Source organism: Bombina bombina, chromosome 9, assembly GCF_027579735.1.
Source record: "Bombina bombina isolate aBomBom1 chromosome 9, aBomBom1.pri, whole genome shotgun sequence".
Lineage (NCBI taxonomy): Eukaryota > Metazoa > Chordata > Amphibia > Anura > Bombinatoridae > Bombina > Bombina bombina.
Genome location: NC_069507.1, coordinates 128214583 through 128229973, shown reverse-complemented (window position 1 = coordinate 128229973; position 15391 = coordinate 128214583). Strand labels below are relative to the sequence as shown.

Below are 15391 nucleotides of genomic sequence, written 5' to 3'. Positions count from 1 at the left end.
ACAGTGCCTGCCGGTTATTTTACAAAATTCCCAAGATTAAAATAATTCCTCAAGGCTATGGAGTATAAAATATGTTTATATATAAATCGATTTAGCCCAGAAAATGTCTACAGTCTTAAAAAGCCCTTGTGAAGCCCTTATTTACTGTCTGTAATAAAATGGCTTACCGGATCCCATAGGGAAAATGACAGCTTCCAGCATTACATCGTCTTGTTAGAATGTGTCATACCTCAAGCAGCAAAAGTCTGCTCACTGTTCCCCCAACTGAAGTTAATTCCTCTCAACAGTCCTGTGTGGAACAGCCATCGATTTTAGTAACGGTTGCTAAAATCATTTTCCTCTTACAAACAGAAATCTTCATCTCTTTTCTGTTTCAGAGTAAATAGTACATACCAGCACTATTTTAAAATAACAAACTCTTGATTGAATAATAAAAACTACAGTTAAACACTAAAAAACTCTAAGCCATCTCCGTGGAGATGTTGCCTGTACAACGGCAAAGAGAATGACTGGGGAAGGCGGAGCCTAGGAGGGATCATGTGACCAGCTTTGCTGTGCTCTTTGCCATTTCCTGTTGGGGAAGAGAATATCCCACAAGTAAGGATGACGCCGTGGACCGGACACACCTATGTTGGAGAAATTTATTTCTCTTGTGGTGTATCCAGTCCACGGATCATCCATTACTTGTGGGATATTCTCCTTCCCAACAGGAAGTTGCAAGAGGATCACCCACAGCAGAGCTGCTATATAGCTCCTCCCCTAACTGCCATATCCAGTCATTCGACCGAAACTAGCCGTGAAAGGAGAAACCATAGGGTGCAGTGGTGACTGTAGTTTAAAATTTAGACCTGCCTTAAAATGACAGGGCGGGCCGTGGACTGGATACACCACAAGAGAAATAAATTTATCAGGTAAGCATAAATTATGTTTTCTCTTGTTAGGTGTATCCAGTCCACGGATCATCCATTACTTGTGGGATACCAATACCAAAGCTAAAGTACACGGATGAAGGGAGGGACAAGGCAGGTACTTAAACGGAAGGAACCACTGCCTGTAGAACCTCTCTCCCAAAAATAGCCTCCGAAGAAGCAAAAGTATCAAATTTGTAAAATTTTGAAAAGGTATGAAGCGAAGACCAAGTCGCCGCTTTGCAAATCTGTTCAACAGAAGCCTCATTTTTAAAGGCCCAGGTGGAAGCCACAGCTCTAGTAAAATGAGCTGTAATCCTTTCAGGGGGCTGCTGTCCAGCAGTCTCATAGGCTAAGCGTATTACGCTCCGAAGCCAAAAAGAAAGAGAGGTTGCCGAAGCCTTTTGACCTTTCCTCTGTCCAGAGTAAACAGCAAACAGGGAAGATGTTTGACGAAAATCTTTAGTCGCTTGTAAGTAAAACTTTAAAGCACGGACTACGTCCAAATTATGTAAAAGACGTTCCTTCTTTGAAGAAGGATTAGGACACAATGATGGAACAACAATCTCTTGAATGATATTCTTGTTGGAAACTACCTTAGGTAAAAACACAGGTTTTGTACGCAGAACTACTTTATCTGTATGGAAAATCAGATAAGGAGAATCACATTGTAAAGCTGATAACTCAGAGACTCTACGAGCCGAGGAAATAGCCATCAAAAATAGAACTTTCCAAGATAAAAGTTTGATATCAATGGAATGAAGGGGTTCAAACGGAACTCCTTGAAGAACCTTAAGAAACAAGTTTAAGCTCCATGGAGGAGCAACAGGTTTAAACACAGGCTTAATTCTAACCAAAGCCTGACAAAATGCCTGGACGTCTGGAACCTCTGCCAGACGCTTGTGCAAAAGGATAGACAGAGCAGAAATCTGTCCCTTTAAAGAACTAGCTGATAATCCTTTATCCAAACCCTCTTGGAGAAAGGACAATATCCTAGGAATCCTAACCTTACTCCATGAGTAATTCTTGGATTCACACTAATGAAGATATTTGCGCCATATGGTAGATTTTCCTGGTTACAGGCTTTCGTGCCTGTATTAAGGTACCAATGACTGACTCGGAGAAGCCACGCCTTGATAAAATCAAGCGTTCAATCTCCAGGCAGTAAGTCTCAGAGAAATTAGATTTGGATGATTGAAAGGACCTTGTAGTAGAAGGTCTTGTCTCAGAGGCAGAGGCCAAGGTGGAAAGGATGACATGTCCACCAGGTCTGCATACCAGGTCCTGCGTGGCCACGCAGGCGCGATCAAGATCACTGATGCTCTCTCCTGTTTGATTTTGGCAATCAGTCGAGGGAGCAGAGGAAACGGTGGAAACACATAAGCCAGGTTGAAGAACCACGGTGCTGCTAGAGCATCTATCAACGTCGCTTCTGGGTCCCTGGACCTGGATCCGTAACAAGGAAGCTTGGCGTTCTGGCGAGACGCCATGAGATCTAATTCTGGTGTGCCCCAACGATGAACCAATTGAGCAAACACCTCCGGATGGAGTTCCCAATCCCCCGGATGAAAAGTCTGACGACGAAAATCCGCCTCCCAGTTCTCTACACCTGGGATATGGATCGCTGATAGATGGCAAGAGTGAGTCTCTGCCCAGCGAATTATCTTTGAGACTTCTAACATCGCTAGGGAACTCCTGGTTCCCCCTTGATGGTTGATGTAAGCCACAGTCGTGATGTTGTCCGATTGAAATCTGATGAACCTCAGGGTTGCTAACTGAGGCTAAGCTAGAAGAGCATTGAATATTGCTCTTAACTCCAGAATATTTATTGGGAGGAGTTTCTCCTCCTGAGTCCACGATCCCTGAGCCTTCAGGGAGTTCCAGACTGCGCCCCCAACCTAGAAGGCTGGCGTCTGTTGTTACAATCGTCCAATCTGGCCTGCGAAAGGTTATACCCTTGGACAGATGGACCCGAGATAGCCACCAGAGAAGAGAATCTCTGGTCTCTTGATCCAGATTTAGTAGAGGGGACAAATCTGAGTAATCCCCATTCCACTGACTTAGCATGCATAATTGCAGCGGTCTAAGATGCAGGCGCGCAAATGGCACTATGTCCATTGCCGCTACCATTAAGCCGATTACTTCCATGCACTGAGCCACTGACGGACGTGGAATGGAATGAAGGACACAGCAAGCATTTAGAAGTTTTGATAACCTGGACTCCGTCAGGTAAATTTTCATCTCTACAGAATCTATGAGTCCCTAGGAAGGTGACTCTTGTGAGTGGGGATAGAGAACTCTTTTCCACGTTCACTTTCCACTCATGCGACCTCAGAAATGCCAGAACTATCTCTGTATGAGAATTGGCAATTTGAAAGCTTGACGCCTGTATCAGGATGTCGTCTAGATAAGGAGCCACCGCTATGCCTTGCGGTCTTAGAACCGCCAGAAGTGAGCCCAGAACCTTTGTAAAGATTCTCGGGGCTGTAGCCAACCCGAAGGGAAGAGCTACAAATTGGCAATGCCTGTCTAGAAAGGCAAACCTTAGGAACCGATGATGATCTTTGTGAATCGGTATGTGAAGGTAGGCATCCTTTAAGTCCACTGTGGTCATGTACTGACCCTCTTGGATCATGGGTAGGATGGTCCGAATAGTTTCCATTTTGAATGATGGAACTCTTAGGAATTTGTTTAAGATCTTTAGATCCAAGATTGGTCTGAAGATTCCCTCTTTCTTGGGAACCACAAACAGATTTGAATAAAACCCCTGTCCCTGTTCCGTCCGCGGAACTGGATGGATCACTCCCATTACTAGGAGGTCTTGCACAAAGCTTAGGAATGCCTCTTTCTTTATCTGGTTTGCTGATAACCTTGAAAGATGAAATCTCCCTTGTGGAGGAGAAGCTTTGAAGTCCAGAAGATATCCCTGAGATATGATCTCCAACGCGGCAGCAGTGACAGGCGCAATGCATGCAAGGGGCTGAAAAATAAAACCTTGTTGAATAAACATTTTCTTAAGGTAACCCTCTAATTTTTTATCCATTGGATCTGAAAAAGCACAACTGTCCTCAACCGGGATAGTGGTACGCTTTGCTAAAGTAGAAACTGCTCCCTCCACCTTAGGGACCGTCTGCCATAAGTCCCGTGTAGTGGTGTCTATTGGAAACATTTTTCTAAATATAGGAGGTGGGGAAAAGGGCACACCGGGTCTATCCCACTCCTTGCTAATAATTTCTGTAAGCCTTTTAGGTATAGGAAAAACGTCAGTACACACCGGCACCGCATAGTATCTATCCAACCTACACAATTTCTCTGGAATTGCAACTGTGTTACAGTCATTCAGAGCAGCTAATACCTCCCCAAGCAATACACGGAGGTTCTCAAGCTTAAATTTAAAATTAGAAATCTCTGAATCAGGTTTCCCCGAGTCAGAGATGTCACCCACAGAATGAAGCTCTCCGTCCTCATGTTCTGCATACTGTGACGCAGTATCAGACATGGCTCTTACAGCATTTGCACGCTCTGTATCTCTCCTAACTCCAGAGCTATCGCACTTGCCTCTAATTCAGGCAATCTAGATAATACCTCTGACAGGGTATTATTCATGATTGCAGCCATGTCCTGCAAGGTAATCGCTATGGGTGTCCCTGATGTAATTGGCGCCATATTAGCGTGCGTCCCCTGAGCGAGAGGCGAAGGGTCTGACACATGGGGAGAGTTAGTCAGCATAACTTCCCCCTCGACAGAACCCTCTGGTGATAATTCTTTTATAGATAAAGACTGATCTTTACTGTTTAAGGTGAAATCAATACATTTAGTACACATTCTCCTATGGGGCTCCACCATGGCTTTCAAACATAATGAACAAGTAGGTTCCTCTGTATCAGACATGTTTAAACAGACTAGCAATGAGACTAGCAAGCTTGGAAAACACTTAAAACAAGTTTACAAGCAATATAAAAAACGTTACTGCGCCTTTAAGAAACACAAATTTTGTCAAAATTTGAAATAACAGTGAAAAAACAGAATTTATGCTTACTTGATAAATTACTTTCTCCAACGGTGTGTCCGGTCCACGGTTTCATCCTTACTTGTGGGATATTCTCCTCCCCTACAGGGAATGGCAAGGAGAGCACACAGCAAGAGCTGTCCATATAGCTCCCCCTCTGGCTCCGCCCCCCAGTCATTCGACCGATGGTTAGGAGAAAAAGGAGAAACTATAGGGTGCCGTGGTGACTGTAGTGTATAAAGAAAAAGAGAAATTTTTCAAACCTGATTAAAAAACCAGGGCGGGCCGTGGACCGGACACACCGTTGGAGAAAGTAATTTATCAGGTAAGCATAAATTCTGTTTTCTCCAACATTGGTGTGTCCGGTCCACGGTTTCATCCTTACTTGTGGGAACCAATACCAAAGCTTTAGGACACGGATGAAGGGAGGGAGCAAATCAGGTTACCTAAACGGAAGGCACCACGGCTTGCAAAACCTTTCTCCCAAAAACAGCCTCCGAAGAAGCAAAAGTATCGAATTTGTAAAATTTGGTAAAAGTGTGCAGAGATGGCCAAGTCGCTGCCTTACATATCTGATCAACAGAAGCCTCGATCTTGAAAGCCCATGTGGAAGCCACAGCTCTAGTGGAGTGAGCTGTGACTCATTCAGGAGGCTGCCGTCCGGCAGTCTCATAAGCCAATCGTATAATGCTTTTCAGCCAGAAAGAAAGAGAGGTAGCCGTAGCTTTTTGTCCTCTCCTCTTACCAGAGTAAACGACAAACAAAGATAAGGTTTGTCTAAAATCCTTAGTTGCTTCTAAATAGAACTTTAAAGCACGAACTACATCTAAATTGTGTAACAAACGTTCCTTCTTTGAAACTGGATTCGGACACAGAGAAGGAACAACTATTTCCTGGTTAATATTCCTGTTGGAAACAAGCTTCGGAAGAAAACCAGGCTTAGTACGCAAAACGACCTTATCTGAATGGAACACCAGATAGGGTGTATGACACTGCAAAGCAGATAATTCCGAAACTCTGCTTGCAGAAGAAATAGCAACCAAAAACAGAACTTTCCAAGATAGTAACTTGATATCTATGGAATGTAAGGGTTCAAACGGAACCCCTTGAAGAACTGAAAGAACTCCAAGGAGGAGTCAAGGGTCTGTAAACAGGCTTGATTCTGACCAAAGCCTGTACAAAAGCTTGTACATCTGGCACAGCTGCCAGTCGTTTGTGTAACAAGACAGATAAAGCAGAAATCTGTCCTTTTAGAGAACTCGCTGACAATCCCTTATCCAAACCTTCTTGGAGAAAGGAGAGGATCTTAGGAATTTTAATCTTACTCCAGGAGAATCCCTTGGATTCACACCAACAGATATATCTTTTCCATATTTTATGGTAAATCTTTCTAGTCACAGGTTTTCTGGCTTGGACCAGAGTATCTATCACTGAATCTGAAAACCCACGCTTGGATAAAATCAAATGTTCAATTTCCAAGCAGTCAGCTGCAGAGAAACTAGATTTGGATGTTCGAATGGACCTTGTACTAGAAGATCCTGTCTCAAAGGTAGCTTCCATGGTGGAGCCGATGACATTCACCAGGTCTGCATATCAAGTCCTGCGCGGCCACGCAGGAGCTATCAGAATCACAGAGGCCTTCTCCTGTTTGATCCTGGCTACAAGCCTGGGAAGGAGAGGGAACGGTGGAAATGCATAAGCTAGGTTGAACGACCAAGGCGCCACTAATGCATCCACTAGAGTCGCCTTGGGATCCCTGGATCTGGACCCGTAGCAAGGAACCTTGAAGTTCTGACGGGACGCCATCAGATCCATGTCTGGAATGCCCCATAATTGAGTCAACTGGGCAAACACCTCCGGGTGGAGTTCCCATTCCCCCGGATGGAAAGTCTGACGATTCAGATAATCCGCCTCCCAGTTGTCTACTCCTGGGATGTGGATTGCAGATAGGTGGCAGGAGTGATCCTCCGCCCATTTGATGATTTTGGATACCTCTCTCATCGCCAAGGAACTCCTTGTTCCCCCCGATGGTTGATGTAAGCTACGGTCGTCATGTTGTCTGACTGGAATCTTATGAATCTGGCCTTCGCTAGTTGAGGCCAAGCCCGGAGAGCATTGAATATCGCTCTCAGTTCCAGGATGTTGATCGGGAGAAGAGACTCTTCCCGAGACCATAAACCCTGAGCTTTCAGGGAATCCCAGACCGCGCCCCAGCCTAATAGACTGTCGTCGGTCGTGACAATCACCCACTCTGGTCTGTTAGAATCTTTGGAGACAAGTCTGTATAGTCCCCATTCCACTGCTTGAGCATGCACAGTTGTAATGGTCTTAGATGAATTCGAGCAAAAGGAACTATGTCCATTGCTGCAACCATCAACCCTACTACTTCCATGCACTGAGCTATGGAAGGCTGCAGAATAGAGAGAAGAACTTGACAAGCGTTTAGAAGCTTTGACTTTCTGACCTCTGTCAAGAAGATCTTCATTTCTAAAGAATCTATTATTGTTCCCAAAAAGGGAACTCTTGTCGACGGAGACAGGGAACTCTTTTCTACGTTCACCTTCCACCCGTGAGATCTGAGAAAGGCTAGAACAATGTCTGTATGAGCCTTTGCCTTGGAAAGAGACGACGCTTGAATTAGAATGTCATCCAGATAAGGTGCCACTGCAATGCCCCTTGGTCTTAGAACCGCTAGAAGGGACCCGAGCACCTTTGTGAAAATTCTGGGAGCAGTGGCTAGTCCGAATGGGAGAGCCACGAACTGATAATGTTTGTCCAGAAAGGCGAACCTTAGGAACTGATGATGATCTTTGTGGATAGGAATATGTAGATACGCATCCTTTAAATCCACGGTAGTCATATATTGACCCTCCTGGATTGTAGGTAAAATTGTTTCCATTTTGAACGAAGGAACTCTGAGAAATTTGTTTAGAATTTTTAAATCCAGAATTGGTCTGAAAGTTCCCTCTTTTTTGGGAACTACAAACTGATTTGAGTAAAACCCCTGACCTTGTTCCACAGTTGGAACTGGGTGTATCACTCCCATCTTTAACAGGTCTTCTACACAATGTAAGAATGCCTGTCTCTTTATTTGGTTTGAAGATAAGTGAGACATGTGGAACCTTCCCCTTGGGGGGTAGTTCCTTGAATTCTAGAAGATAACCCTGAGAGACCATTTCTAGTGCCCAGGGATCCTGAACATCTCTTGCTCAAGTCTGAGCAAAGAGAGAGAGTCTGCCCCCTACTAGATCCGGTCCCGGATCGGGGGCTACCCCTTCATGCTGTTTTGGTAGCAGCAGCAGGCTTCTTGGCCTGTTTACCCTTGTTCCAGCCTTGCATTGGTTTCCAAGCTGGTTTAGTCTGGGAAGCGTTACCCTCTTGTCTAGAGGCTGCAGAGTTGGAAGCCGGTCCGTTCCTGAAATTGCGAAAGGAACGAAAATTGGACTTATTCTTAGCCTTGAAAGGCCTATCTTGTGGGAGGGCATGGCCCTTTCCCCCAGTGATGTCTGAAATAATTTCTTTCAATTCTGGCCCAAAAAGGGTCTTACCTTTGAAAGGGATATTAAGCAATTTTGTCTTGGAAGATACATCCGCCGACCAAGACTTTAGCCAGAGCGCTCTGCGCGCCACAATTGCAAACCCTGAATTTTTCGTCACTAATCTCGCTAACTGCAAAGCGGCGTCTAAAATAAAGGAATTAGCTAACTTAAGTGTGTGAATTCTGTCCATGACCTCCTCATACGGAGTCTCCCTACTGAGCGACTTTTCCAGTTCCTCGAACCAGAACCACGCTGCTGTAGTGACAGGAATAATGCACGAAATAGGTTGAAGGAGGTAACCTTGCTGTACAAAAATCTTTTTAAGCAAACCCTCCAATTTTTTATCCATAGGATCTTTGAAAGCACAATTGTCCTCAATAGGAATGGTCGTGCGTTTGACTAGTGTAGAAACCGCCCCCTCGACCTTAGGGACTGTTTGCCATGTGTCCTTCCTGGGGTCGACCATAGGGAACAATTTCTTAAATATAGGAGGAGGGACAAAAGGTATGCCTGGCTTCTCCCACTCCTTATTCACTATGTCCGCCACCCTTTTAGGTATCGGAAAGGCATCAGGGTGCACCGGGACCTCTAGGAACTTGTCCATCTTGCACAATTTTTCTGGGATGACCAGATTGTCACAATCATCCAGAGTAGATAGCACCTCCTTAAGTAATGCGCGGAGATGCTCTAATTTAAATTTAAATGTCACAACATCAGGTTCTGCCTGCTGAGAAATTCTTCCTGTATCAGAAATTTCTCCATCTGACAAACCCTCCCTCACTGCCACTTCAGACTGGTGTGAGGGTATGACAGAAAAATTATCATCATCAGTGCCCTCCTGCTCTACAGTGTTTAAAACTGAGCAATCGCGCTTTCTCTGAAATGCTGGCATTTTGGATAAAATATTAGCTATGGAGTTATCCATTACTGCCGTCAATTGTTGCATAGTAACAAGCATTGGCGCGCTAGAAGTACTAGGGGTCGCCTGCGCGGGCATAACTGGTATAGACACAGAAGGAGAGGATGTAGAACTATCCCTACTTCCTTCATCTGAGGAATCATCCTGGGCAACCTTACTATTTGTGACAGTACTGTCCTTACTGTGTTTGGATGCCATGGCACAATTATCACATATATTTGAAGGGGGAACCACATTGGCTTCCATACATACAGAACATGATCTATCTGAAGGTACAGACATGTTAAACAGGCTTAAACTGGTTAATAAAGCACAAAAACCATTTTAAAACAAAACCGTTACTGTCTCTTTAAATGTTAAACAGGGCACACTTTATTACTGAATATGTGAAAAACTATGAATAGAATTATCCTTCTTTGCAATTTTAACCCCACTACAGTCCCAGCCACAGCCTTTGTTGCGACTTCACCTATCCCAGGGGGGTATACGATACCAATTCAAGCCTTCTAGGAAAGTTTTCAGTGGATACCAGACCCTCACACATGCAGCTGCATGCACTGCACTCAAAAGAAACTGCGCAATAATGGCGCGAAAATGAGGCTCTGTCTACTACAGTGAAAGGCCCTTCTTGACTGGGAAGGTGTCTTAACTAATGCCTGGCGATAAAAACGTTCCCCAAACAATAAAAGTGTGAAAACTACTTCAAACTTTAAAAAACAACTTAAATAAACAATCGATTTAGCCCTTAAGAGTGTCCACCAGTTAATAGCCCATAATAAGCCCCTTATTCTTTCTGAGTCTAAGAAAATGGCTTACCGATCCCCATGAGGGAAAATGACAGCCTTCCAGCATTACACAGTCTTGTTAGAAAAATGGCTAGTCATACCTTGAGCAGAAAAGTCTGCAAACTGTTCGCCCCAACTGAAGTTCTCTCAGCTCAACAGTCCTGCGTGGGAACAGCAATTGATTTTAGTTACTGCTGCTAAAATCATACTCCTCTTTTAAACAGAACTCTTCATCTCTTTCTGTTTCAGAGTAAATAGTACATACCAGTACTATTTCAAAATAACAAACTCTTGATAGAAGAAATAAAAAACTACAACTAACACCACAAACTCCTCACCATCCCCGTGGAGATGCTACTTGTTCAGAGCGGCAAGGAGAATGACTGGGGGGCGGAGCCAGAGGGGGAGCTATATGGACAGCTCTTGCTGTGTGCTCTCCTTGCCATTCCTTGTAGGGGAGGAGAATATCCCACAAGTAAGGATGAAACCGTGGACCGGACACACCAATGTTGGAGAAAAGGCAGTTACACTAACAAAATTTTTACAGTGTATGTAACAAGTTAGCAGAGCATTGCACCCACTTGCAAATGGATGATTAACCCCTTAATACCAAAAACGGAATAACAAATGACAAAAACGTTTTTTAAACAGTCACAACAACTGCCACAGCTCTACTGTGGCTTTTTACCTCCCTCAATACGACTTTTGAAGCCTTTTGAGCCCTTCAGAGAAGTCCTGGATCATGCAGGAAGAAGCTGGATGTCCGTGTCTGTAATTTTTTCTGTGCAAAAAAATGCTAAAATAGGCCCCTCCCACTCATATTACAACAGTGGAAAGCCTCCAGGAACTGTTTCTAGGCAAAATACAAGCCAGCCATGTGGAAAAAACTAGGCCCCAATAAGTTTTATCACCAAACATATATAAAAAACGATTAAACATGCCAGCAAACGTTTTAAAATACACTTTTATAAGAGTATGTATCTCTATTAATAAGCCTGATACCAGTCGCTATCACTGCATTTAAGGCTTTACTTACATTACTTCGGTATCAGCAGCATTTTCTAGCAAATTCCATCCCTAGAAAAATAATTTAACTGCACATACCTTATTGCAGGAAAACCTGCACGCTATTCCCCCTCTGAAGTTACCTCACTCCTCAGAATATGTGAGAACAGCAAAGGATCTTAGTTACTTCTGCTAAGATCATAGAAAACGCTGGCAGATTCTTCTTCCAAATACTGCCTGAGATAAACAGTACACTCCGGTACCATTTAAAAATAACAAACTTTTGATTGAAGAAATAAACTAAGTATAAAACACCACAGTCCTCTTACGACCTCCATCTTAGTTGAAAGTTGCAAGAGAATGACTGGATATGGCAGTGAGGGGAGGAGCTATATAGCAGCTCTGCTGTGGGTGATCCGTGGACTGGATACACTTAACAAGAGAAAAGGCAGTTAAACTAACGAAATTTTTACAGTGTATGTAACAAGTTAGCAGAGCATTGCACCCACTTGCAAATGGAGGATTAACCCCTTAATACAAAAAACAGATTAACAAAACGAAAAATATGTTTTTTAAACAGTCATAACAACGGCCACAGCTCCTACTTTTGAAGCCTTTTGAGCCCTTCAGAGATGTCCTATAGCATGCAGGGGACTGCTGAGGGAAGCTGAATGTCACAGTTTGTAATTTTAACTGCACCAACTGTAACTTTTATACTATAACAGTGGAAAGCCTCAGGAAACTGTTTCTAGGCAAAAATAAAGCCAGCCATGTGGAAAAAAATAGGCCCCAATAAGTTTTATCACCAAAGCATATATAAAAACAATTAAACATACCAGCAAACGTTTTATATTGCACATTAATCAGAGTATATACCTCTGATAGCAAGCCTGATACTAGTCGCTATTAAATCACTGTATTTAGGCTTTAACTTACATTAATCCGGTATCAGCAGCATTTTCTAGCAAATTCCATCCCTAGAAAAACTTAACTGCACATACCTTATTGCAGGATACCCTGCACGCCATTCTCCCTCTGAAGTTACCTCACTCCTCAGACATATGTGAGAATGGCAGTGGATCTTAGTTACTTCTGCTAAGATCATAGAAAAACGCAGGCAGATTCTTCTTCTAAATGCTGCCTGAGATAAAATAGTACACTCCGGTACCATTTAAAAACAATAAACTTTTGATTGAAGAAAAAACTAACTATATTTTACCACTTTCCTCTAACTACCTCCAGCTATGTTGAGAGCTTGCAAGAGAATGACTGGGTATGGCAGTTAGGGGAGGAGCTATATAGCAGCTCTGCTGTGGGTGATCCTCTTGCAACTTCCTGTTGGGAAAGAGAATATCCCACAAGTAATGGATGATCCGTGGACTGGATACACCTAACAAGAGAAAAGTGTAACAACGTTGGTTATGTAAAGCTAAGGAATGGGTAATAAAGGGATTATCTATCGTTTAAAACAATAAAAATTCTGCTGTAGACTGTCCCTTTAACTATCCTGCGCTGCACTGAGAGTGTAATTTCTTCTGCTGGCTGTGTTTACTTAGGCTTGTCAATAGGATTGACTCCAGTATAGAAACTCAGTATAGGTTGGGATTCCACAGTCCATTATTTCAATTATTATCCATTATTTCAAATGCCAAAATAAGGGTAAAGGAGCTTCTTGGAAAAAATGTAATACACTCCTGCAGGTAAAATGGATCATTTGAAACAAAGGGGAGAACATTATTGGCTAAACCGTCCATTTAAACTTTCATTATTCAGATAGGACATGCAATTTTAAACAACTTTCCAATTAACTTTTATCATCAAATTTGCTTTGTTCTCTTTTTAATTCTTTGTTGAATGCTAAACCTAGGTAGGCTCATATGCTTACTTCTAAGCTCTTGAAGGCCGCATTTGGACAGTTTTTCACTGCTAGTTCATCTATGCCATATAGATAACAATGTGCTCACTTGCGTGGCGTTACTTATGAGTCAGCACTAATTGACTAAAATACAAGTCTGACAAAAGAACTGAAATAAGGGGGTCAGTCTGCAGATACAAGCTAATCACAGAGGTAAAAAGTGTAGATAATAGAAAATCTGGAGCAGACTGTCCCTAGCCAGGTTGTGCACCCAGTGAAAAGGACCTAGGGAAAACACTGGAAGCAATCACTGAGACAGTCTGCTATTTGCTTATCTCCTTTCTACTACTCTACCGTTAACCGTTTTGAGTCTTACTATTCCTCCGTTAGTTTCTCTACTTTTGCTGGATATCTGAAGAAGCGTTTGTCCCCATTTTTCACTAATTACTTTTCTGCTGCATGAGCTTTAGCCTTCCTAAGTAACTGCTTAATCTTTTTTGTCAGACTTTCCATTTCATCATTTGCTGTGTTAGAAGCTATCTTTTTGTCTTTACTTCATGTGCTAATTCATTTTATCTTTCTTCTAATTTTACAGGCATGTCTAATACAGTGTACAACTGCATCTAATCTGTCTATCTCCTGTTTGTTGTTCCATGTATGAATATGTCCAATAATAAAAATCATTTTACCATGATTCTAATATAGCTACTAAATCCAAGAGGTTTATAGTCATTTACATATGCTATCATCTCAGCATATAAAACGAATTAAAGATTACCAAGCTTTAATATGGGGTTTTCTTCTTATGTTAAAGGGACAGTCTATTCCAGAATTGTTATTGTTTAAAAAGATTGATAATCTGTTTATTACCTATTCCCCAGTTTTGCACAGCCAACACAGTTATATTAATATACTTTTTACCTCTGTGATTACCTAGTATCTAAGCTTCTGCAGACTGCCCCCTTATTTCAGTTTTTTTTTTTTACAGACTTGCATTTTAGCCAATCAGTGCTGACTCATAAGTAACTCCACGGGAGTGAGCACAATGTGATACATATGAACTAATGCCCTTTAGCTGTGAACAACTGTCAAATGCATTCGGATAAGAGGCAGCCTCCAAGGGCTTAGAAATTAGCATATGAGCCTAGGTAGGTTTAGCTTTCAACTAAGGATAACAAAAGAACAAAGCAAATTTGATGATAAAAGGTCAATTGGAAAGTTGTTTAAAATTACATGCCCTATCTGAATCATAAAAGTTTATATTTTGACTAGACAGTTTCTTTAACAGACATAAAGCAAGTTTTAGATAGTTCATACCAAGTAGAGATACGGAAAAATCTCTGACGGTCTGTCCATTTGCGCAAGGATCATAATCATCTCATTGTCTATGAATTCTGTGTAATCCTGTAGTTCGCAGTGTGTGTGCTGCTCTAGAGTGCTTCGGACCTGGTGATCAAGAAGGGATTTTGTAAGGGCATAGATTGACAGACATTTTCTCACATTGCTTTGCTCTGCACTCACCTGCTTTGATGTAATGCTTTCCAGGTCACTCTCCCTTAAGATGTCCCTCAGTTTTTTCCTTATGATTCTCTCTGTCTCTTCTCTGTATGACAATGAATGGGTCAATAGACTTATAAATGCTAGATTAGCCCCTTTTCACTTTTTTCTATAACCCTGTTATGTGCTGGCGCTGGGGAAGCACAAACTAGTTCTCACTATATCATTGGAAAAAGGAAAATCACACAAAAATACAGTATAATAATAACAGTGTTTATTATAAACTTATTGCAATAACAGTAGTCAGCTTATAAATGTATTAAGACACAATGGTTACACTAAACAGTGATTTAACTACAAATGCACTACTTATCTTCAAGTTTTGGACAAGGCAGTAATAGCGTACAATGGCAAACAGCAGTTGCTGTATAAAACTTATTTCCAATATGTTACCCAAAGACTATCCTGCCCCCCTTTATGCAATTCTAATAATTAAAGTGATGGTAAATCCGAGCGTTTAACAAATGCTAGGATTTACCATCACTAAAAATAAACTGCAGTTTAATTCATCCTGCCCCCCTTTATGCAATTCTAATAATTAAAGTGATGGTAAATCCGAGCATTTAACAAATGCTAGGATTTACCATCACTAAAAATAAACTGTAGTTTAATTCATGACTTACTAAAAAAAGGGTGCTAAACTCAGCCTCTCTGTGTCGCAGTAGATTGCTACAGCAGCAACTCCGGTCGCTCATGGCCAGTGACGTGCAGTGAGGTCAGTGGTTGGTGAGGCACTGGCTAATATGAGGGCCATACTATGCACAGTATACAAACTATGCCATATGCATACAGCAATATCAAACAAATTATACCT

At 42.2% G+C, this 15391-nt stretch overlaps 1 protein-coding gene across 1 annotated transcript in view; it reads right to left on the bottom strand.

Moving 5' to 3' along the window:
* The window catches only part of SSH3 (slingshot protein phosphatase 3), a 199536-nt gene that overhangs the window by 133051 nt on the left and 51094 nt on the right, over positions 1–15391 (bottom strand). Inside the window, exons 8-9 of the mRNA XM_053692361.1 lie at positions 14542–14623; positions 14338–14466 (exon numbers count right to left, since the gene is read on the bottom strand). Coding sequence (XP_053548336.1) covers positions 14338–14466; positions 14542–14623 — 211 coding nt within the window. The remainder of the gene's footprint in view (positions 1–14337; positions 14467–14541; positions 14624–15391) is intronic.